Source organism: Gopherus flavomarginatus, chromosome 10, assembly GCF_025201925.1.
Source record: "Gopherus flavomarginatus isolate rGopFla2 chromosome 10, rGopFla2.mat.asm, whole genome shotgun sequence".
NCBI lineage: Eukaryota > Metazoa > Chordata > Testudines > Testudinidae > Gopherus > Gopherus flavomarginatus.
Window position 1 is genome coordinate 59,393,140 of NC_066626.1, and position 25,630 is coordinate 59,418,769.

The following is a 25,630-nucleotide window of genomic DNA, read 5'->3' on the forward strand; positions in this document are numbered from 1 at the left end:
CTGAAGGGTAAAATATGGCTTTATATGTAGACCGATTCATACCTATCATGACACCACCCACCTAGGCTGCTGGGAATAGAAACCTGGTCCTTTAGGCACAAAACCACAGGCCTTTGTCACTTGAGCTAACATTCTCTTTTAGCAGAGAGCCTCCCTTATAATTCTGTAATTGACAGTAGTAGGTCACACACCCTTTCTTTAGGTCACACACACTAGAGGTCAACTTATATGCACAGGGTACATTACAGGGAGACTGGGGCAACGGTCTTTCCAGAAGGCCAAATTTACTTTTTTTAATCTATTTATAGACTTGCTTAAACCTTTCCATGCTTCATTAAATGGGGCCATCACACAACTAGATGGATTTCTTTTCTCAATTCAGCATTTATTTGGTAGCCATACACCCATAAAAATGATTTACATATGTTGTATGTAGTGAGTTATAGAGAGCATCAGAAAAGTATAAAGGCACCATTCATTAAAAGATGGGTTTGGTCTGTTTTGTGGGGTCATTCTTATTTATACTGGGTGAACTTCACTTCTGTGCCCAGGGCCTGAATGAGGCCATAAAAACACCTTATGATAAGAGCAGTTCTACTCTGAGAGTAGACTGACTATGTAAAATGGCACCTTCTTACTGCATTGAGCTGTTCCCAGTTCCTTACTTCCATAAGCTCTATAGAGCCAGCACAGTTAAGAGAGGAGCTGGATTCTATTCTCTGTCGTTTACTACATTGTAATCTGTTAGACCTATTCAATCCCACTGAAAATAATGCAACTCTGGTGCATCACTGAAGGCATAATTTGGCTTACAGACAGTGCTTAAAGTGTGCCTGGTCGAAAAGAGTCACACAACCAGCAAATATAATTTCTACAACTTGAGCTGGGTTGCGGGTGTCATTTCAGCCCTCCCTAGGAGTAAACTCCCTTTGATTGGCTGCTTCCCTCAATTACTCTCTTCCTGGGGTATAAACAGCCAATCAGAGCTGCTGTCGGCAGAACTCTCCCCCCTCCTCTCAGGAGCTGAAGCCATTCTCGGGACGGGGCAGGGGAAGAAAGGGGACCAGTCCAGAGCCTAGTACCTAATGGTGGCTACATTCCTCAGTTCACAATCAAGCTGGAAGGTCATATTGAGTGGAGTCCCATAGGGACCTGTTTGGGGTTTGGTTCTGTTCAATATGTTCATTAACAATTTAGATAATGGCATAGAGAGTACATTAATAAAGTTTGTGGATGATACTAAGCTGGGAGGTATTGCAAGTGCTTTGGAGGATAGGATTAAAATTCAAAATGATCTGGACAAAATGGAGAAATGGTCTGAAGTAAATAGGATGAAATTCAAGAAGGACAAATGCACTTAGATAGGAACAATCAGTTGCAGAAATATAAAATAGGAAATGTCTGCCTAGAAAGGAGTACTGCAGAAAGGGATTTGGGGGTCATAGTACAGTGTTTCTCAAACTGGGGTTGCCGCTTGTGTAGCGAAAGCCCCTGGCGGGCCAGGCCTGTTTGTTTACCTGCCCCATCTGCAGGTCCAGCTGATCGCAGCTCCCACTGGCTGCGGTTCACTGCTCCGGGACAATGGGGGCTGCTGGAAGCAGCACGGGCTGAGGACATACTGGCCGCCACTTCCAGCAGCTCCCATTGGCCTGGAGCAGTGAACCGCAGCCAGTGGAAGCTGCGATCGGCTGGACCTGCGGACGGGGCAGGTAAACAAACCGGCCCGGCCCACCAGGGGCTTTCCCTACACAAGCGGCGACCTCTGTTTGAGAAACACTGTCATAGTAGATCACAAGCTAAATATCAGTCAAAAATGTAACACTGTAGCAAAAAAAGCAAACGTCATTCTGGGATGTATTAGCAGAAGTGCTGTAAGCAAGACATGAGAAGTAATTCTTCTGCTGTGCTCTGTGATGATTAGGCCTCAGCTGGAGTATTGTGTCCAGTTTGGGATGCCACATTTCAGAAAAGATGTGGACAAATTAGAGAAAGTCCGAAGAGCAACAAACATGATTAAAGGTCTGGAAAATGTGGCCTATGAGGGAAGATTGGAAAAAGAATTGGGTTTGTTTTGTCTGGAGAACAGAAGACCGACAGGGGACATGATAACAGTTTTCAAGAATATAAAAGATTGTTACAAGGAGGAGGGAAAAATTGTTCTCCTTAACCTCTCAGGATAGGACAAGAAGCAATGGGCTTAAATTGCAGCAAGAGTGGTTTAGGTTGGACATTAGGAAAAACTTCCTAACTGTCAGGGTAGTGAAGCACTGGAATAAATTGTCTGGGGAAGTTCTGGAATCTCCATCACTGGAAATTTTTAAGAGCAGGTTAGAAACAAACACCTGTCAGGGATGTTCTAGATACTTAGTCCTGCCATGAGTGCAGGGGACTGGACTAGATGACCTCTCAAGGTCCCTTCCAGTCCTATTATTCCCTCCTCCCTCATTCCTTTTCCTCCTGTGAATATTGGAATGGCTTCTCTGCTTTTCCCCCAGGAGGGACCCTGCTCTGTGTGCATGTGAGAGAGTGAAGGACCCCTGGAACTGTAGGAGAGGCAGAGGTGAAGCAGAACTGATGTGGTGGTTTGGGTTAGAACAGATGTTGGGGTAGAACTGATGGGCAGGGCGGGGAGCTAGAGGACAGGCAGATGTACTCTCTCTCCTTTCTTTAGAAAATGATAGTTCCTTTAACTTTCTTCAGACAATTTTAAATACTGCCTTCAGAAACTTCATTAACACTGTTAGCCTTAAAGGTGCCACAGGACTCTCTGTTGCTTTCATTAACACCGATGCCACAAAAGAAAGAAAGAAAACCCAGCTTGATCATTAGATTCCAGGTTGCTTTTGTAACTGGGCACAGTGAATATGGAAGTTGCCAAAAGATAATAAACATGGAAATCAACAATGCTGTTTTTACAAATCTGGATTTGTGAGCCACGTCCATCACCATAGTATCTGAATGGAACATCTGTGGTATCTCATCAACTTTTCCAGAGGAGACGGGCACTTTAAATCTTTCCTAAGAGCTGTAAGGTAGAACAACTAATTTTCTATGTAAACTGCAGGTCTTTTTTATGACGTATGCATGCACAAGGGCTATTTATATGAATAGAAACTTGTTGATGACATACCTTACAGTGCGTATAGCTCAAAAATAGAGACAAACCTGAAGGAGAATTTGCTAACCCACAACTTACAAAACCAACTGCATATATGTATACTGGATTATTCTGGGTAATACTATATTGTATAGTTCAACATAATCTAGTATACAGTAATCCAAAGCATTTTACCCCATCTGAAGAGAAGTACTACTGTTCCATTTGCCAGTAAAAAACAATGACTATTTAAGTCTAGCTGTAAAGATCTTCTTGTGAGTAAGGATAGAATATACGTACATATTTGATAATCTTATTCAGTTTTGCAAAAAGAGTATACTCCATTAATACTGTTAGATATTTGGGGAAGGATTTGGGCACCTAGGTCCTTTAGGCTCCTTTAAAAATCCCACTTCTTTAGTACTGTTAGCTTAACTTACTTTTTTAGATGTTCGAAGAGGATTTTCATTGTGTCACGGTTTGGCCTAGGGAGCTTCTGAACAAGACGCCTTATGGACTTAACTTGAGTGCTGCTGTCTGGATTTTCTGATGAGGAAAAATAGAAAAAGTATAAGATTTGAGTGTCACTTTAGGATATTGTTATGCCAGACATCTTAGCAACTAGAGCTTAAACTAGAGGCCACAGTTAACGTGGTTACAAGTGTAGCTATCTTAGAATGTCTTACCATCTGAGATACTGTTGGGGAGCCTGCACAATAGCTTACAAGAGATGGAAAAATCTTTCTAATTGTTCAGGAAACATTTTCTCAGTAGAGAACTGACTTTATATTCTATGCATTTATTTTAAGAGGCCATTTGGATTCGTACAAATGCAAATATTCCACGGCTGGCCTACCCTGCAAATAGTAAGTAGCCTTCTTATAAAGTGGTGTTTTCTACTCTGGAACTGCATTCCACCTGTGCACCAGGATCTGCACTGGACACCTCCTTAAACTGAGTAACCATGTAATCTTTACTGTTTTTTTTTTCTGTTCACTCCTCTAATGACCAGATTGATTAGCATGGTTCCCTTTCTTTACCTCTAATCTCTCTATATCATGCTTTTGATCCACACACCTACAGATATTAATTTAAAATTATGATTAAACTCATGCTTTCTAGTGATCAGCAATTGGCTGCATACAATTCAATTTTTCATCTATCTTCTAGAATTGGTTGTATTGGTACCATCATTTTTAACTGCTTTTTGGTAGGAAATAGTTACCATTACCAATATATAATCGGTTAACAAAAGAATATGGGAATAAGAATGTTACTGCTGTCTTGGTTGGGATAATCATTGTAGTTTAGTGTAATTCATAGTTTCAAGGACATACGTTTTGCATATGGCTTATGCTTGTGATATTTGCATTTATTTGCATGAGATGTTGCTACTAAAACAAAGACATGTATAAGTGTGGTTTCATTTAGGAACAGATTAGATAAGGTGCCAGTAGGCCTGATGTAGAGAAAACATCTTGCAAGGTGTATGTTCTAGATAACCTGAGAATTCTTTTCTGATCTGATCATCTATGGCTTAATTATTGTCTATAATTCTGAGTATATTTTAGTATTTAATATTTATATTGGTCTAGCATCCAGATTCTCCAGTCAGAGTTGAGCCCTCTTTGTATTAGGTGCTGCATAAAGACATATGAATACACAGTTTCTACTCTGAAGATTTTATAATCTAAGAAGCAAATTTATAGCTCCACAGATCCATCATTTAAACTGAGTTTAATTGTGCAATCTCTTCCTAGGAAGCTCAATGTATTTTGAGAAAAGACTAGACCCCAGAATAATCAATGTACAGATTATTTTTTCTTTTCAAAATCTTTCATGTGAATATGGTTTCAGGGAAAGTAGTGAGAATGACAACCCTGGAGAATGAAGTTATCCACAGAACAAAGGCATGGATGACAACAGACAGAGGTTTCTATGCACAGCCCTATCACTGTATTTTGACCGTGATATCTAGGGACCCAACTGTACAGTGAAGAAGGTAGCTCAGTCTCAATGCTCAGTCAGTCCTCAGCCTCTCTGCTGAGGCTGCCAAAAGTGGTGGTTATTTTTGTCATATGGACACCCTGTCCTGTGAGAATTGAATTGAAGATGCTATCCAAAATTGTATAAAATTATAGCAGTTATACTTTTCAACTGATATCACTCAACGGTAGTTTCCATTCTAATTTCCAGAAAATGTTCACTGGACTTGAGCACAGATGCACCCACTTAGTTTAGATCTGAATCTAGCCTAGGATTTTTAAAAACTAGAGTTATGAAAGAAGTTCAACAACACAAATCAAAGCACCTGATGCTTGCTTATTGTTGAGTGCACAATACTTAAAGGGAAATGCAGTACAGTAAAGATTTATTATGGGCATCTATGGAGATATTTTTCCCGTCCCACACTCCCATGTTGATTTGCATAGATATCTACCTGGGTGCCACCCTCCATCCCAGAAGTGGCTGCATTTCAGAGACCAGGGAAGTGATTCTTATATAGATATAATTCATAAAACATTTAGCATTACATAAATGCACAGTGATATACTAATAATACCCAATCCCTTTAGACAATGGAAAGTATGGACAGTTCTTTTTTAAAGGCAGACTCTGCCTCCTGTTTAAAGTGCATAACCAAAGACATGGCCAGTAGACAATAGGGTGAGAGACAGTTAAACAATTGATAAAGCACAGAAATCCTAGAAGAAATAGTGCATAAAATTATTTTATGAATCAGCCTATTGGTTAATTGTTAGCCTATTGTAAAAGAGGAAAAATAGGCAACATGTGGTAACTTTAGTCAGCATTTCTGAACAGGGAATGATAAACACCTCTGCCTGGCTCTGGCATTTATCAGTACTGAGATATTATTACCACATAGAGGCACAGCATGGTTACTGTTATCATCGAAAAAAAGAGCCAGCTAATCTTAATGGTTTGTAAAGCCGTTACCTGCACTGGTCTGACATTTATCATGATCATTTTACCACATGGGTCCTACATACCAAAGGTATTTTATCTGGAAGGGACATCACTATGAATTATTATTTGCAGCTAGGTAGAAAATTGTATGTTGTAGATACCTTTTCTCATTATAAATCACAGTCACATTTCACCATTTCCCACACAGAGCTGCTGAGCCCAGGCTTTTTGCCACAATGCTTGCTCTCTCTACCTTTTATAGTTCCATGAAAATATTGGGTACTTTTTCATTAAAACGCTTGATGTTGTTGTTTTTAAATGCTACATATGCTTGATTTTTTTGGCATGCGTTAAAGAAATTTTTCTCCCACTTTATAAACTGAACTTGATAAACTGTCTACTTTTTTGAAAACCTTGTTCCTGCTTCTATCTTAGTGGCCAGACTTGTCTCTGCTCTTGACCTTGTTGATGCAATATTTAACAGTAGATCGGATGTAAGTCCTTATGCTTGATTTTGAAATACCTATGCATTTTCTTCTCTGCCTGAAATCCTTGCATTCCACTTTAAAGCCACTGAAGATTTTCTCCCTTTATTTTCCTAATTTGAAGATTTTTTTTCATGGGTGCCTCTTTATCAAACTAAAAAGAAGCGGGAGGGAAATCCTACAGGAAGATTTGTGTAAATAGTCATCCAAGAGGTATCACCAAACTATCTGTTGCCTAATGAAGCCCATTAATTTACAGTACAAAGAAAGAGAAGACATTTTGTAGATCTGACCCTTGTTTTTTGAAACTCTAAGGCTAAGTCCGGAAGACGAAATAGACTAATTTTTTTAAGTTAAAATAGCACAAAGGTACAATTTGTAATCACAAAATCAACAAAAATCCTTGTTAGAAGATTATCAGTAACTTCTGGAAAGTTCTGTTTTCTTTACTCTAAACTGTTTCAATAGGAATAAAAACCACAAAAAACAAACACACATAATAAAGAGGAAGAACATTTAGCCCTTACCCACCTTTTTTTGCATTTTAGGAGAAATATGGAAAGAGAACATAACAATTTTAGCAAATTAAGATAGCTTCATGTGAATTGCAGAAGGTATTTTTATTTTGTTAGTACATATATTTAGAAATTGGGTTACTGTATCTAAAAATAAGGTTCTCTTTAAGAAAGCAAGATTGTGGAGATGCTCTTGTTTATATTTAAACGAAGAATGCATTAAACAAGCTACAAAGTATTTAATATTATATAGGCTCTTTTGCAAATGAGCTTTGGATAAACATTTGAACATGGAAGAAAACATGATGTGCCTGTAACATTAACAGTGGCTGGGTGAAAATGAACAAAGAAAGTAACCTTTAACTTTTATGTCCATAAAGAATACTTAAACAAATCCCATTGAATCTTTCTTTTAATCATTAATTTTAAATGGACGTAGCTATTTACAACAAACCACTTTGTTTTAGAACAGGAAGTCCAAGGTTTATCTCCAATAACTCACATTTTCTAGGAAGGGATGTATGTCTCTAACCTGACATGCATTCATTATTTTGTAAGGTATCGGAATCTGACCTTTGACCTTCCTCAGACCTGCTGCATTATTCATGCCTGACTTACTTTGTGTAGTTTTACTACAGTACCCATTTCCCTTTACCAGCAGCTTCAGTTATTTGTTCATGTTTAACGTTAAACTGGCATTTATGGCTCACATTAATGCTTTATTTTATTTCAAGCCATCATCTCTTCTTTTTGTCCTGTTGAACCTTACTGTGTTGTGTTGCAGGGGAAAAGGTGCGATATGATTCTGCACAAAATATTGAACTGTTGAGCTGTCACCAACACTATTTTTTTAAAAGCGTGTTTCCCTCCTAGCTTTTCATACTGCACTTCTCACCCTTTTTTGGATAAACTTTATGCTGTGTTCAAAATGTCCCACACGATTGCTACAGCAAATTTTGTAACCAGAGACTACTTCCAACAATTCACAATTGATTCAACTGCCAGGTTCTGTTTTTGTTTTTTGTTTAATGAGAACTGAATGGGTTAGGTGGATTTTTGAGTGCTAATGAAATTGTGAGACTTATGGTGCTGGCTACCGCCAGACATAGTGTGGGCAGACGCTCTGCAAGCTTCCCCACTGTGTTGCTGTGCAAGCATCCCTGCTGTTATGTTTGCTATAGTTTTAATGTCTGTGAAAAATTCCTGATGAAACTAAATTATGTTATGCTCTCTTGTTTATGTAAATAAAACCCCCGATTTGGCCAAGTTGTCCTGCCCTTTCCCATTTTAGAAGCTCTCCCATAGTACAAGTTCTTAACTTAACACCAGATCCTGTATCAACTGCCTCTGTATTATCAGGTTACAAGAATGTACTTAAAACAGAATGCTCATTGGGCTTGATTTTCCAGTGGTGCTGAGTGCCCACCTCCCCAGTTGCAATCAGTAGATTTCAGTATTCAGAACAAAGACCGTTGTGGTTAAAAAAATATGAAGTTAGATTTTTTTTTTTAAATCTGATTCCTCATATAATTTGAAAAACATGGATATTTCATCTTGTGTAACATTAACATTCCAATCTTAATCTCTGCTATAGACAGTGCAAACCTTATTGCATATACACATTGTAAAATACTACTACATTTTAAAAAAATCCATAAGAAATGTGCAAACTAACTAATGTTTGCTATAAGGAGAATAAATCAGTTCAGATCACAAATTGGTTACTTTTTATTCATGCCTCAGAAATAGATGTTGCAAAAAATGAACATTACAAGAAACCTTTTTATATATCCAATTGATGAATTCACCAAATGTGATACAGAGTGGAGTTTTCAATGAATATTCATACAACTCTTGCAATCCATTAGCAAGACTTAAGACAATGAGTTTGCAACTCAATCCCATTTAACAAAAATATATGTGGAATTAATGGGAAAAACAGCACTTACAAAACTTAAACTTTAATGTATCAAACTCCAGGTGCCAGAGTTTGAGGGAAATAACCAATAATAGTCATTTTTTACATATTTGATGGGACTGATTATGCAATGTGCAACTCTAAATGGCTTATAGCACATTGTAGCATGGTTCCATCCCATTGGCTACAGTAGGGTGCAGGCAGATGGATGACAGTGACAAGGAGAGAAGTGCTTTTGCTTAGCCGTGCGTTAAGATGCCATCCAGAAGCTCTGTGCACTGCAGACACTTCATTAGGATGCCAGGATAATGGTAAACTACCACTCAGAGTGACACCCCATTTCCTGCTTACTGAGCTCTCCAACCTCGGCAGATGTCAACAATCTCACAGTGCTACAGACCAGACCTAACTTTCCAGTCACTTTGACTCCAATTTTTTCCCCTTAACAGTGCCATACATTACATGCAATATGTAACAGCAAATACTAAACCGAAGACAAAATTTGCTGCCCTAATTATAACAAAGCAGCATCTGACTTAGGTACTGTATGTCCAGAGTATATACAATCAGCTGGGCATTATAAAAGACTGATGCTCTTTGTTAGTCAGTTTTAAGGGTTAATTAGACGTAGGACTTTAATAACTAATAGTTCAAGTCTGATCCCAGTAGAGATGATTGTGCTTCATGACTAGCTTCCATTTAAATGTGAAAAAAATAGAAGAGCTTTTTTCTGATAGATTTCATATTCAGTTTCAGCCTTGTGCATGGTTTTCTGTACAGAAAGAGCAGACTTGAGCATCTGGATGGTGTGATATTTTCTCTGCAAATGCCCAATTCGAGGCCGTCACATACCTCCCTAACAGCAGTTATAGCCAACAGAGATTCTGGGCTACAATACTTAACCTATACTTCTTTCCAGAGAAGCAAAAATAGCTACTTATCCTTTTAAAAATGATCTCCAAAATTAAAAACATTGTTTAAAAGGCCCCAAATCGTAATGTATATTTTCCTGGTCCAAATTTTATTTTTCAATCCTCTATGTATCCATAAACAGACTCTCTCATGAAAGAATTATTGAGGTTTTTGAAACCAGAAATCCCTATTTACTTTACAAATGTTGCATTTAGAATATTTCTTTGACGGCCAGGTTGATATTTTAGCAGGAGTGCTCTGGACTGCCACAAAGATAACTGAGCATCTTATTCTCTTTGGAAGGGGAAGGAGCATGACAAGGCAGCACAGTTAGCCACAGGGAGCTTTCTGTTTGCTCAGAAGAGCGACTCCTCCCCAAGCCTATGTTAAGGAATGACTTTGATTGGCATTCCAGTCTTCCCAGAGTTGTGTGGAGTGGTACAAATGTGAATAATGGAAGTGGGTTAAAAAAGAAGAAAAAATAGTAACAATTCTGAGGACTCTATTTGGGATGAGATGAGACAGATTCCCCCAACCCCCTCCATCCCCTCCCTCGTTCTCCTTGCTTGGAAATCAAGATGCTTACTAGGAATCTTTACAAAACAGCTGGAAACATGGGGCCAAATTCTGAAGTCTTTCCTAAGATATTATCCATTCTTACTTGGGCAAAACTCCCATTGAAGCAAGTAGAAATTAAGACTCTTCACTTGCTGATCTTAACAGGATATTACCACTGCCTTCTGTGGGAACAGGACCAGGTCCTAAGGGAGGACTTTAGGATTGGATCCATACATGATAAAAGCAAATATTTTTATTTGATTAAAATGTAAAGTTGTGATTATTTTAAAAAATCAGTTTAAAATATTTTTTCAAATACGCATTACCATAACGTTTTGCTCCACTATAACTTTTGGTCTAATGGCTCCTAGTTCTGCAGGAGGTTAAGAAGGGTGATTCCTCCTATGTGCTAATACTGGTCATATTTGTGGGTTAGAAGTTTCAAGATTTTTAGGAACAAAAGAAATATGCACATTTTATTCTTTTTCTCATCTAAATTATTTTTAAAAAATCCAACAGTAAACAGTATCTCCCCAAGGAAGATTTAGATTTGAAGACTGTTCATTATATCATTTGAATAAGACTAGACCTGGCCTTTTGACTTTGAATCACTACCAAATTTCAGGCTGTGAGGAAATTGTTCTACATTTCCTGACAAATTGAGTTAAGCAGACATTAAGTGGGCTTTAAGAAAACAAATGGCCATCTTTATCACAGGTGGACACTGATGGCTTAATGGGGCCTGGGCTGATTGTATCACTTCTAATGGCTTGACGGGAAGCATTAGGGTTTTTGCATAAAGAACTGGCATTGCGAACCCTGCTAACACAGACCTGTCAAGCGTTCTGTATCCCTTTGTGCATGGAAGCAGATGTTTGTATGTATACTATGAACTGGCATTAGAGCAAGCGACAGATGCCTGTATGAATGCCAGGTTTGTGAATTTTTACAGCAGGAGCATGTTCTGAGGAAGTGCAGCCCTGCCCTCTATCATAGGTAATTCCCACTGGAACTTACTAAATCCCAGCCATGTTTTCATTATTTGGTTTTCCTAGCAACTGGATGAATGTGTCTGTCCTGAAAATGCAAGATGAGAATGCTACCAAATTCTTACAGATTTGCAATACTGGAGCTGTTTTGAAGTTATTATTTTCTGTAATTTCCATTGCACCCTGTAATCTAAACCAACATTCCTCAAAGGGGAAAGTGGTATTATAGCTATCTAATTAAAACGTGTGTTAATGTTATCCTGGTAATGATTCCCTCCTCTCCCTGCCAGCCCCCCGCCCCTCACAAAAAAAAAAAAAAAAAAAAAAAAAAAAAAAAAGAAGCAGAAGAAGAAGAAAAAGAAATGCTGAATTAGATTCACAGCACTTCATTGCCTTCCACATACAGAACTTGCACTGTAGTTGTCTGTCAACCATACGAACAGGTAGCTTGCAGTCCATTAAACAAATACAGTGCCCCCCTCACTTTTATTTGACATTTTATTTGGCTATGACAAATGAGCAGCAGTTGGATTATAACATAATTTGTCTTGTCTTTATTACCAGCACAAAGGACACCATTCATTAATTATTCTGCCGTTGCAGCTTAACACTAACTGGAAAGGTCCCTCTCCGGACAGATGGCGGGGACGATGTTATTTATATCAATCAGCCAAAATCCTCAACAAGGATTACTGTTCCTGAGACTAAATGATTTATTTCTTTTTACCTCACCCTCCCTCAACCCCTTCTGCTTTCAGAGATTTCTCTATAAAAACAAAATTTGATAGGAATCTTAAAGCAAGCCATATTTAACCTGTTAGCTTGCAAAACAACATGCATGTTACATCAGTTTAACTACACAACATTAGTTGCATATTTTGAACTGTTTTGGCTTTTTTTTTCTTTTTTTTTTATCTTCGACTCCACAGAAAAAAGATTAACTGAGGGTCTTGGACCAGCAAGTTCAGCAAAAGTTTGTCTTTTCTGTAACACCATACTGCTGTTGTCCCCAGAGACCACCAGGATCAGGAAATGGTGCCAGCTGACAGGATTTCTGTCTCTGATAAGACGAGATGACCCACCTTATTATAGAAAGACCAGCAATAGATCTTGTGCAAGATGAACTAAGATGTTTAGTAAAACTCCAGGCTAAACTGAGGGTCAAATCATACATGAGACAGATGCTCATCTATTCCTACTGGGTACAAGTCTTTATTCAGTATCAAGGGATGGAGGGATTTTACTTTACTTTCTTGGTCTTGTTAATAACTCTGCCCAATACATACTCAAACTAATAATTTCTACAGACTGACTCCATATGTAAAAATCTTCTGAACGTCTCTTACAGGACTTCTGAAATGGTGCCCTTTCTCATAGACATACTTTCTAGAAAAGAAATCCAGATGGATTGTTATATCACATGAGGATTAAGACATTTAAAGTTTTATCCAAGTTGCACACTCTGTTATAATAAAGACTACAACACAGAAACTTTTATTGTCTGCAGAAATTATTGGTATAACCTTGCTATCCTGATTAGTTTGCAAAATTAAAAGTCCCATCAAGACAAATATCAGCAACATGCAAATACCCTTGCAGGTTGTGATTAAGATTTTAAATGTATCTTTTGCTTTTAGTTAATGAAAAACAAAGTCTTGGAGGATCTAAGTTGTAATTTATTAAACATGAAAGGCTCCTTGATGAAATATAGAAATGAGATATATTTTGCATTTCAAAGATTTAAGCTGACAACTTACTTGCATGCAAATAAGAGCAAGATTTGTAAAAATATTTGAAAAGAAATTATTCCTGAATGTACTTATTACAATAATGTGGCATGTAGATAAGAGAAACACACAGCATTAAAAGACATTCATTTCTCCAAAGTCTTAAAATTAGCTTCTTTCTGCCATTGTGTATTAATGTTCTTCTTCAGGAATGCAGCATATTAAAGAACTGAACAGAATTAGTAATAAATTTGTTAATTACAAATTTAAGCAACACAACTGTGTTGTTTTCCCAATATGTTTTTTTCAAAAGCAGAATTGCTAATGCATTTTAATCATTTATGTATAAACATTTGAGGATAAAATATTCTGAAGTTTATCAATTTCAAGAGCTGTTTATTTGCTGGCAAAATAGGGCATGTTATACAACATATATCTTATCATTTTTGCTCATCAAATCCCCATTTGCTGAATGCAAATTTCTCTGGTCTAAGTGCTCTTGCACCTCAATTTAAATGAATAATAGGATAGACTCTATTAAAATCGGTTTAAGGTTGCCATGGGTGACATATCAGTAGGGTTAAAATGAGAAAAAAGGTCACAGAAGCAGTCCTTACAACCTGTTTTTTTTTTTAAATCATAATGAAGCATATGTAAGTATCTATGTAGGTTTAAACAACAACATATGGAAATTGGAGACAGTACTTAGTTTGTAGATCTTTTCAATTTTTTTTAGACAACATATTCCAAAACAAATGAATGTAAAATCACGGTACCATCAATAACTGGGAATGTATTCAGTGGCATTGAAAATTAGAGAGTAAACCCCAGTGCAGTAACATAGTACTCTGACAGATTGTGGATTTGTACAAATAACAGAGAAGTCAGAAGAATACTGTATTTTGATTGTAGCAAATCCTTCATTTCAAGGAACCAGCAAGGTACTCTAATCATATTAACAAAGAAGCCAGAAACTATACCAAAACACCTCATTTAAGAAGAATTTTGAGTCCTTGGCTCACCAGATTTACAGGATTATGCATGCAGTTATTTCATAAGTATTGAAAATATTATCACTTCACAAGGAAACCTTCCTTGATCTATTTCTTTTGTGTGTGTAGTAGTCTTATCCTGTTTAAAGCTGAACAAATAACACTACTGACTATTTTGAAGGCTTGAGGAATAAAGTAAAATCACAACTTTTCTGAATTTTTGGATCTGTTTTAAAAGTCAAAATCTATTTGTTAACTAATCTATTGCTGACTTTTTATATTATTTATGGTTCTCCTATGGATTTCACAAAATCAGATTTTTGTTACAAGTGTTATATTTCTTCTCTTTTTAACCTATATTAAACAGAAAAATCTCCTTATTTGCTAAGGTTACAGTGTTAGTTTAATTTTCATAGGAACAGTGGAATATTTTGAAGCGAGTAACATTTACCAAGTCATTAGTTTTATGCAAACTAGGAAGGAAGATGAAAGAAAAAAATATCAATTATTTATAGATTGTTAAAATGTATCTTAGTGCAGTGCTACTATATAGAAATGACAATTAGCCAAACTTACCTTCTATAATTAATAATGCATACATTATGCTCTTTGGGCAACTAATCACCAGTTCTACAAATTTGTTTGACACTGTTTAAGATACCTATCACATGGGTTTAAAAAAAAAAGAAAAAGGAACAATGCTTTGCCATTCATGGCCAACTTTAAAAGGCTTTCCATTATCCCAGAAGTGATGAGGTGCTTCCAGTGAACAAAATGGTGATCTATAAATTGCTTGACTATGTGAATGAAACATAGGATTACAATCCAAACATTCCTAACTAAAGAACTCCCAAAAGACCAAATTCAAAATGTAAGCTCAATATAATCTATTACGTTTAGCAATATCTTTGTGGATACAAACTTAAGTCTCAAGAAGGTCTGTCAGAAGAACTTCCTGTTGCCTGCAGATCTCTGAGCATAAACAGGCAAGCAGGTCACATTACACATCCTCTTTTTCCTGCCCCACAAATTTGAGTATGATAGATCTGGCTGTGGGAGGGGCTTATATTCTATTCATATCTGTAATGTTGCTTTATCAAACAGTAGGTTCTGAACCCCATATTCTGTTGAAGAATGATAACAGAATCAACAACATTAATTCTATGTTCTCTCACTGCAGTCCCTCGAGGACATGCACATTTCTTGCGATAATCAACCACAGACTTCACTATGCAGTCACAGGTATCAAAATATGGAAAGAATATGCAGTGTTTGCAATGGGGAAATGTCATGTGTGGCTTCCTCATCCAGGATGATATCTATTAGGCTCCTCTGTAAGGTATTAATTTTAAGGGGGTATTTTAAATAATGTTTACTACATATTTGGTAGTCTTCATGTTGAAAAATTAATCTTTGGATGTTAAGACATATGGCTACTAGCACTGGTTTTCTGTAGGTCTGAATGTCACCACAGTTTTGTAGGTTTCTTGGAAAACATTTTCCAGTGACTGGCCTCCTGATTGTTCATGTTTGTTTAGTGATCTTTATCATAGCAGATATATATGTGACTGGCTACACCTATAGGTAGAAACAACGAGGAGTCCTTGTGGCACCTTAGAGACTAACAAATGTATTTGGGCCCACGAAAGCTTAGGCCCAAATAAATTTGTTTGTCTCTAAGGTGCCACAAGGACTCCTTGTTGTTTTTGCTGATACAGACTAACACGACTACCACTTTGAAATCTGTCACCTATAGGTAGGTCCATTCATTTCTCTAATGGCTTTTGGTTTGCAGTAGCTTTTACACACCAGTTATTCAGTCTCAGCGGTTTCTATGCATGGTATAGACTTCATTTAAAACAGATTTAGGATGGCAGGATGTAGAAGAGTGCTGCCCTTAGGAAAAACACCACCTTGTGGTCAAATCACCTGTTGTATGGAGATTTAGACCCAGATCTTAATATGGCAGCTGCCATCAACCCGACTGAACAATGGATTCATCCAGAGAGAGATTATCTCCACACTGAGGGTCAGATAAGTCACTATATCTACTGAAGTTCTTGGCTTTGAACCACGGACCTCATGGGGTATTTTCACCCTTAATTTTCTCCTGAAGATCCTTCTTCCTCATTCACCTTCCTTCATAACACATGTTCTAGTTTCAAATATTTCAACTAATACTTCATAGCTGTATAAAGGTGGAGTGGCTAAAAGAAGTTTTTGTGTAACAGATTATTAAATGCCTCACAAACAGGCATATTTCTGTCATACTAAGCTCTGCACTGGTCTTTGGCTACCTGTTAATGCACAGGGAAAAGAAGAAGTAGTTTACTGTCACAGAGGATAACACAGAATAATTTTTCCTATGGTTCTGTTTGTAATAAGAATATTCTTTGCATTAATTTGTGGATAGTCTTTAATGTATAAATATTAAGGCATTGCCAAATATTCCAAGTATCCCTCCATGGCAAATTGTCTTTAAATACTGGCAGATTTTTTTCTTTTTAACATTTACTTGTGGACCAGAAACACTTTCAGTCTATTGCCCCTGGCCTTCTGTGAGAATGTTAGTTAGTAATGCTCATAAAAACTCAATTCATCAATGTGAACATAATTTGCTATGAACAGAAAGCTCACAAAAGGGTGAATTTGTCAGATAGACAGGTGGCCTGAGATCTCTCCCTGATACTGAATGATATGAATAATAGATTCTGGTAAATGTATGCCAAGACTTGAGCTGTAAACACAGCTGCCTCCATTCCCTTCCAGAATAACAGCTTCGAGAACGAAAGCCCAGGAACCACAGTTCCACCTGAGGACTAAGCTTGTGCACACACGCACACACAAATGCATATGCACTCTCACGAGGAAATCAAGTGTCATAAAAAAGGACACAGCTAGTCGTTTCTAACCTCATTCTCAAACCTCAGCCATAATGCATTTTAAAATATGTGAAGATTACAACATTTTAAAAATGTTATAATCTTCAAACTGCTTAATTTTGCACCCATTGAGTCAAAGGGAAAACATTGGATGGCTTCAGTAAGTGCAGGATCAGGCCCAAAGCTAATAAACTTTGTGATATTACTGCTTATCATGTAAAAATAAACATCTTGGCTCTCTCTGCTATAGTATTATGTACAAACATTAGTTAGGTAAAATCGTCTGAATCCTGCAAAACTCTTGTCTTCTAAACTAGAATTTTTTAAGGCTCATGTTTACTGTAACTTTTCCAATGTTAGCTGAATTTTTTAATCATTTGTTACAGTGCACAGAGTATCTTAGGAGAGATTACATGTGCAAAAGTGCCCTTTGTACTTTCCTGCTGCTCTGATCCTGGGCTAGTATCTTAGGTGTATATTAGAGCAGCCTTCAGGCTGCTCTAAATTAAACCAGCTCTCAATGGCTCCAAGTGATCACTACAGCATCCATGGCAGCAGTAGTTTGTGGAAGGCAGAGAACAGAACATAGTTGTTGTTATGCTGGCTGTATACCACTGAAGAATTTCCCCACCTCAAGGAGGAACCTCTTGTGGCCAGCTACACCTGTTTACAGACTCTACCAATGATGTGGCTCAAAGTGGCTGCAACACACTTGAGAATTTGGGTTTTATAATCTATTTTCCAAATCCTTGCTAGGCACTGCACATACGTATAAGAGAAGGACTGTAATATATTGCAGAGTATTGTGGCTGGTTACAGTGTTTGTTTTGGTCTATCAGGCACTTTTATCTTCACAATTCTAGTTGTGCCCAGAGCTTATCAGAGTTGTTCTTCTGCCAAACATGGTCAATGTTTCTTGTATACTTTGACCCATATAGGTCTAAACTAAGGCATTTCCCCCCTGAAGTGAGCCTCATTTTGGCTTCTTGGCACCAAGTGGGCTCCCTAGTCAATTCTTCACTGGAAATAACATAGCCCAGAAAATGAACTGGGGATTGTGTTATCTAAAGCTGATGCATGTTTGTTCTGATATTTGTTATCTAGGGAGGATGTTCTTTATAATGAGTTGGCTAAGGTGCGGGACATGTTTTTTGCTCTGCACTCAGAACCAAAACATCGGAAAGCTCCCAAAATATGAGAGAATATGAGATATTGATGGCAAAAGGGAAGTTTTTTGAACAAATGAGAATCTCTTTTAGAATAATGAAAGAGAAATGAGCTATGATTTAATCTGTTTTCTAGCAATATCACAGAGGAGCTATGAGACAAGCTATCTGCAAAATTCAGAATCATTACCCATACAAAGCCATTCATACACGTTATGACTTTGGGCAAGTAGAGGGGACATGGACGTGCCAAAAAACTGTATGCAGATACTTCACTATTAATTACACATTTACACAAGTTCACACACCTAAGTAATTCCACATTCAGTGGACTGTAATTTAAGCTCACTATGACATTAGTTCCAGCACTGCCTGTTTCTGACTGTGGCATGCGCACTTGGCTTACTCCCTCCACTTCTGGTGAAACTCCAATCCTTTCTGGATATCGATTGTAACTGTGGAAGATATATAGATCCAGTGTTTTGCATTTTTTGGAGGACAGAATAAACCAGTGAGATCCACGGCTGTAACCCACCTATTATACATATTACATGTAGAGCAAACTTGGAAAGAGAAAAATCACAGGTGTAGTGGCCTAGCAGAAAAGTCTCAAACTGTTTCAGTGCCTTGGAACAATGTATAAACTGCTGTCCCAATTACACTGATCCTCCGCATATATTCTGCAGCCAATGTGTGAACACTGGACATGTGGGAGGGAGAGCAGGTTACATAGGATGCTGCTGCCTCTGTTGCCTCCCCAGCTAAGATATGAGAGCTGTGAAGGTTAGAGGAAAGTATGCCTGGAGCAGTGAAGAGGAGGTAGAGAAACAGCTGCTTTATATGTTCCCTTCTCGGGATAAATATAATAGACAACTTATAGCTACCATCAAAAGTGATAATATCTCCTATGTGACTTTGCTACATAGCAGAAGGGGTTCATGATAGGCAGCTGGAAATGGGGCTCAGCCACAGAGAGCACAACATGGAGCAGAGCTCAGCTGCCATTGCTACAGGCAGTGTAAAATGGCATGAGCAGGTAAGAGCCATAGAAAAAGGTGTCACTGAACCTATATATTTCAGACAGTATGTAAAAAATGGCAGTTCTGATCATAGGTTTGTCTCCTTTGCACCATCCCTGCTTTAGTGGTTGACAACGCAGTAGAATGGCAAATGCTAAGGAGCGATGGAGCTCTTTTCCCTTCACAGTGCAGATCTGAGAGTAGCATAAGTCCATAAAATAAGCTATCTTCATGGCCCACCTGTGAGGGAAAGAAGCCGATAATCCAAAGGATAGTTCAGCTATCCTGCTCACCAAGTTAACAAGGAAGCGCTCAGCAACAGTGGCAAAAACAACAGCAGCAACAGCAGAAGATTGACCCCTAATATATGAGGTCATTGTCAGCAGACTTCCTGTGAATGCTTGAATCAGTGGATACAAGTGTGATGTTGGCATACCAGGCTCATGCCAAAGCCACTAGACTCCAGCTGAACACTGACAAATGCATAGCTGGAAACTAGTCTGGCTCATCTGTCTGTTAGCATCATTAAATAAGACATTAGGTTTATAAGAATATGTTTAGACTTTACAAAATGCTTGTAAATTGCTGCATATGTTAATCACACTTAACATTTGTACTCCATGTTATAAGGTTATATTATGTGTCTGCATGTACACCTCTGTAACTGTGTAACTCACCAAAGATGAAAGAAACATTAGCTAATGTAAAGGCATGCTTCCTACAGAAGGAGTTAGGTCCTAGCCACATGAAGGCCCACTGGAACCAAATGAACCATTTTGAAACATCAAAAGACAAAGACTTTGTTGACTGCGTCTCCTCATAAGAAGAGACGTGCATGAGGACTTTATGAGAAGGGAATAAAAATCTCTGACCAGAAGAAACTGGATCTCTATGCTCTTGGGACTTTGAGAGGGCAAGATTTCTACACATAAGCAAGGGATCCCCAGCTGCTTAGCCTTGGTTACCCATGGAGGATATATAGAGCTTGCGTATTACAGCAGCTTGTATTACCTTTTGGTGTGTGTATGTTTAGCTGAGTGTGTGTCTGTTTACCTGCTTTAACTTCGTAAATAACTCATTTCTTTTTCTCAGTTAATAAATCGTTAGTTAATTTAGCATAGGATTGGCTTCAAAAGTTTTCTTTGGTATAGGATCTAAGGTGCAATTGACGTGGGGTAAGCAACTGGTCCTTTGAGACTGGGAGTATCCTGAATATTGTGGTTTTGGTGTAAGAGACTATCTATCACAAAGACAGGGTGGAAGACATACTGAGGTGCCCAAAGGGACTGTCGGTGACTCCATGTTAAGGCTGTTACAGTGCTTGAGGAATTCACACTTGATACTTGATTGGTGAAATCTAAGCATATAACTCACAACCAGTGTGGGCTTTGTGCCCCGTTTCTTAACAGCCTGCCCTAACGGTGGAACTCATGCTCCTGAGCCACTCCAGACAGCTTGACAACAGGCTTGTCTACTAGGCCAGAATATTGCTGTGAGGCTAGACCTGGGACTGGAACTGGAGTTTGACACTTCTGCGATGGCATGGTAAATTGCTGTGAAGCCAGCTTATAATGTAAGTGGTCTAGAGATCTCAGTTGTTCATCAATGCGTGAAACTGGGGTTAATGTACAGGGAAAACCAAATGGGATTTCATGCTTCTCATGCAATACTTTCCCAACACTGCACTGGTGCAGTTTGGAATCTTACAGATCTGCCTCTATTTGCACAGAAAAAAAAGAAAAGAAAAAGAAAAAAATGTTCATAATATTCATATATGCATTGTGGCAAAGTACCTGTCTCTCCTCTGCTAGCTCAGTCCTTCTCAGCCTTGGAGACAGAGGCTTGGGCAAAGCAAAAGCCCTTCACAGTCGCGCAGGGTCTGGCTGATCCCTTCTCAGTCAGGCCCTTGTTCTGTTGTCCTCTCCTTCTGGGGAGAGTGCAATCTGCCTTGCAAGAAAAGTTTTGGAGTTCAGCTGCCCGTACTCGCTGGCAGCTACTCTACTTCTCTCCTCCCCCCTGCTTCCCTGCCAGGGAGGGTTTAAAAAGGTCTCCAGCCATTGGGGCCAGCTGAAACTAATTAGCTTCCTGGTAACCCCTGTTCCATCTGAACCTTATTCCTCCATGGTTAAGCCTTCTGGGACTAATTACTACCCCTTTTTTGGTACCTAAGGGTCCTGAGTTTGCCACAGCATGTTTAAGTAAATTTTAGATGTAAAACTGGGCAATCCACTACTCAACTCCTCAAATCGATCAGTTTTCCCCATTAGTTGCCTTCACACAAATACATCACTCTTCTACCCATATTCCATTAATTTTCCCACCTTCAGTGCATTAATTTTTCCTCCACCCCATTCTATTCATTTTTTCACTTCCACTGATTTAATTCTGTTCTGAAATCCATTAGTCTCACCGCCTGCTCCCCCCTGATGAACATCTCCAACAAGTTCCTCTGCTCCTCATCTCTGTCCCTCAGTTCTCCTCCTCAGCCAGTTCCTAATTTCCCCTACCCAGTCTCTGTCAATTAATCATCCCTTCCAAGTCACCCATTCTCCACCTAGACCCCTTTCTTCCTAGTCTCACTCCCCCTCAAGTCTGTCAGTTCTCTCCTTCCTTTTAAGTACGTCTCCCCCTGGTTCTCCCACATACTCAAGATGGCGTTACGCTCCTTTGGCAGTAGCTACTGTAGCTCTCATTGCTGCTACTGAGACTCCCTCTCCTTCTTGAGAGAGCTTTTCAGTGCTTCCTACCCTAGGTTTCTTCACCATCTCTTTCTGGGTCTCTCACTGGAGGAGCAGAGAGGAACCAAGGACAAGAATAGAGCCTGACTGGCTGTCAGGGTCCAAGAGAGAGAAGGAAGTCTCAGCCACAGATTCTGCTCAACCTGGCAGCTGGCCAAGTAAGCCAGCGACTCAGAGGGGGGACTTGGGTGTCAGAGAACAGATTGAAAAAGTGGACCCTCTGGCCAAAAGCATGAGGTGAGGCCAATTTGCAGGTGTGAGCCAACAGGTGCTTTACATCCAGCCATAGTAATTCACCATCAGGAGAGAAATAAGTCAGGTTACTAGAACATTTATGGTTTCCATCAGGGAGGCCTGAGGTTCACAGAGAAGCTGGGGCCAGTGGTCAGATGCTTAGGTCAATGTGTTAATGGAGATAATATGGAGAAAAAAATAAAGGTTTTTTTTGAAGGGGATAAGGGGTAGGGTGTAGTTAACTAATCATTGATGTTCCTGTGACAACATTTCTATGGTGATTGGAGTTGGAATTGGAGGGTGGCCCAACAGTCACACTTTGGGATCAGAATGTTATGTTAAAATGGGCCATGGTGGGTGGGAAGAGACTCTGGGAGGAGCTATTGGGGTTCCATATAAATGTGTGCCCCCCTTATGAGACCCTGGCTGTTTTCAAAAAGACATGGCTGTGTGGGATTTGTGTTTTAAATGAGATTGCATCCCTTTTCTTTGCAATCAATATACCTGGGGCCTTCAAGGCCCTTGACTGTGAAACGTAGAGGACAGGGACTTGGTGCAAGGTACCTGAACAACATTGTGTTTGGTTTAGTGGCATTGAAATAAAAAGTAGAATCAGAGGAGTGTAGCCACACTTAATGCATCTGGAGTTTTGGTTTGTATATTTGTGGCTAACTTTTAGGCACCAAAAAAATCACTGTGAATCACAGCCCTGAGTTAGATGCTCCGGCTCACTATACATTGACTGGGGAGAAATAGCTGCCTGAGAATGGGCACACTGAGCGAGGAGCCACCTAAACTAACCAATGGGAGATCCTGACTAAAAGAGTTTACCCTAAGGCTCATCCCCTCACAGGGTATCTCTACATTGTGGCTCTGACCACGCTTCCCAGCTTGGATAGAAGGATACATGCCAGCATGCTAAAAGCAGCAGGGTAGCCAGCGGTAGCACAGACAGAGGCTTAGGCCAGCTAGAGTACATGCTTGGGGTCCGAGTGGGTTTGTGCTTAGATGGTTAACTCAAGCTGCTGTCTGTGCTCCCCCTCGCTGTGCTGCTATTTTTAGGTGCTAGTTAGAGTTCAGGTAGTTTGTGTCTGTCTAGCTGAGCTGGGAAGAATGCTCCCAGCTGCAGTATAGACCTACCCACAGAGTTAGGTACCTAAGTCTGGGCTGCAGGGAGGCACCTATCTCTGCTTGGGACTCTCAGCTGTGAACACTTCCTAGAGTCAGGCACCTAAGACCATTCTTGCAATAAATGCTGGAAGTGGTATGGTGGTGCTGCTGATCACCTTATAACTTCCTGCCAGAATGTAGGAGAACCAGGTACAGGTCTCCCCTCTGGCTAATAGGGAGAAAGGATTTGAACAAGAGTCTCTCACCACTGAGGAAAGTGCCCTCACCACTCTCTTTCAATCTCTTCTGCTGAAGCGGTTGTATTTTGAATAAATAATCACAAAGGTAAGTGCCCTACACACCAGACTCTAGAATCATTCACTCACTGGCATAAGCTGTTGCTCTCATTGCAAATATATCTCAAGGCCCATCTTACAAAGAAAAAGTGGCTTGTAGTGATATTGCAGATATTCAAGCACCTGCACTCCCCCGTATGAAATGGAAGTTACTAGTTAGCTCACAATCCACCAACAATTTAAGATTTATATACAGACTGCCCGATTTACCACCTTTCCCCCAAAGTCACTCTAGAACCATAGGGCTCCACCAGTTCAAAACTGCTTTAATGCTACCGAAGGATTGTCCAGCATAGAGGATCCTTTAGTGACTTCTTACAGCTGCCTTAGTGGCTCCTATGCCATGCACTCTTCCTGCAAGCTAGTGCAGACAGGCATGGCTAGTCCATTCCCATGACCCACCAATGCACAGCTGCTCTATTAGCTCCTTGACGCTATCAGCAGTTGGTACAAGTTATATTAGCATTTTGCACCTTCACGTCACCGAGTGGAGTGCGGCCGCAAGATCAGGGTAATGCAAAGGTGTCCAAGTCCCCAGGACTCGTGCTTAGTTAGATCCCATGATTTGGTCCATAATCTCCCAACAGAGGTGTGCTATAATACACAGGATACAATTTCACAGAAACATCTAACAAAGTGAAAATAAAAAGCATGATAAACAAAGCTAAAAAACTGCCATTTTTCATTAGAGGGGGGCCCCAGGATATTAAAATCAAAATGCTATCATTTACATGGTATATTGACATCCACACCAATGTAAAAAAGTCTGACAGGCTGTCACGGTGTAAACACTCCACAAAAGAATATGCGCATAAACTTGTAGAAATATGGTGTTTTCCTTTGTTTACATGGCACTTAGTGTCATGGGACCCTAATTCTGACGGGGGCTTTTAGGCCCCACCTTAATATACACAATAACAACAAAAATAATAATACTTATAATTTGGTATGTTGCAGCCTTTATGCTTATGACAAGTGATTCACATGTTGCTCTTACTACCTTCCCTCTATAAGTGGGGAAAAAAATAAAGCTGTAGTCCATTAAGGTTCAATGTATGTATAACCTGGAGAGGAAGTATAACAGAGTAAAAGTGGTTAGAGCACGAGACTGGGAGTCAGAACTGTTTTATGCCTGACTCTGCCCCTGACTTACTTGTGACCTCAGGCAAATCGCAAATCTCTCTTTGCTCCAGTTTACTCTCTGGCCTGGTCTACACTGGAGGGGGGCGTGGGGAGGATCAATGTAACATATGCAACTTCAGCTACGGGAATACCATAGCTGAAGTGGACGTATCTTATTTTGACTTACCTCCTGTCCTCACAGCTCGGGATCGACGGCCGGGGCTCCCCCGTCAACTCTGCTACCTCCGCTTGCTCTGGTGGAGTTCCGGAGTCGACGGGAGTGCATTTGGGGATCGATATATCATGTCTAGATGAGAAGCGATATATCGATTCCCGATAAATCAATCGCTACCCGCCGATCCGGTGGGTAGTCTGGACGTACCCTCTGTGAAATGCATACAATCTTTCTCTTACCTACTTACCTCACAATGATTTTGTGACGCTTAGTTAATTAGCTCATAGTTAGAATCTTAAAACATTCTTAGATCCCCAGATGAGAGCAGAGCTGGGTGAACAAAAGCAAAAAAAAAAAAAAAAAAAAAAAAAAGATCCATGGAAGTTCTTGCAAATCAAACCTGCTGACTTACTTTGCTGATGTTTGTGTATTCATGAACAGTCAGGTAAGCACTTTTATTCTCGAAGACACAAACACTGTGAATACCAGCATGGATAAATATATCTGAGAGTATTCATACCAGATGTTTTCTCAAGGCCATTTTGAAAACCCTTTCTATTATTGGCACAATGATTTGTCAACTAGTTATAAAATGCTTAATAAATTATTTGCCAAACGAAAAGTTTCTAAGGGATGGTATCAATACAGTTTTTGTACTGCTTTAACTGTTTCAGTATAGAAACTGGTGCAATCCTCTAGTGTGGACA

General features: G+C 39.3%; 1 protein-coding gene across 5 annotated transcripts in view; it reads right to left on the reverse strand.

The window, feature by feature from the left end:
• Window positions 1-25,630, reverse strand: part of ARHGAP15 (Rho GTPase activating protein 15) — a 457,670-nt gene that overhangs the window by 34,236 nt on the left and 397,804 nt on the right. For all 5 annotated transcript variants that reach the window (XM_050969300.1, XM_050969301.1, XM_050969297.1 and 2 more), the window contains one exon: window positions 3,538-3,643. In XM_050969300.1, coding sequence (XP_050825257.1) covers window positions 3,538-3,643 — 106 coding nt within the window. The remainder of the gene's footprint in view (window positions 1-3,537; window positions 3,644-25,630) is intronic.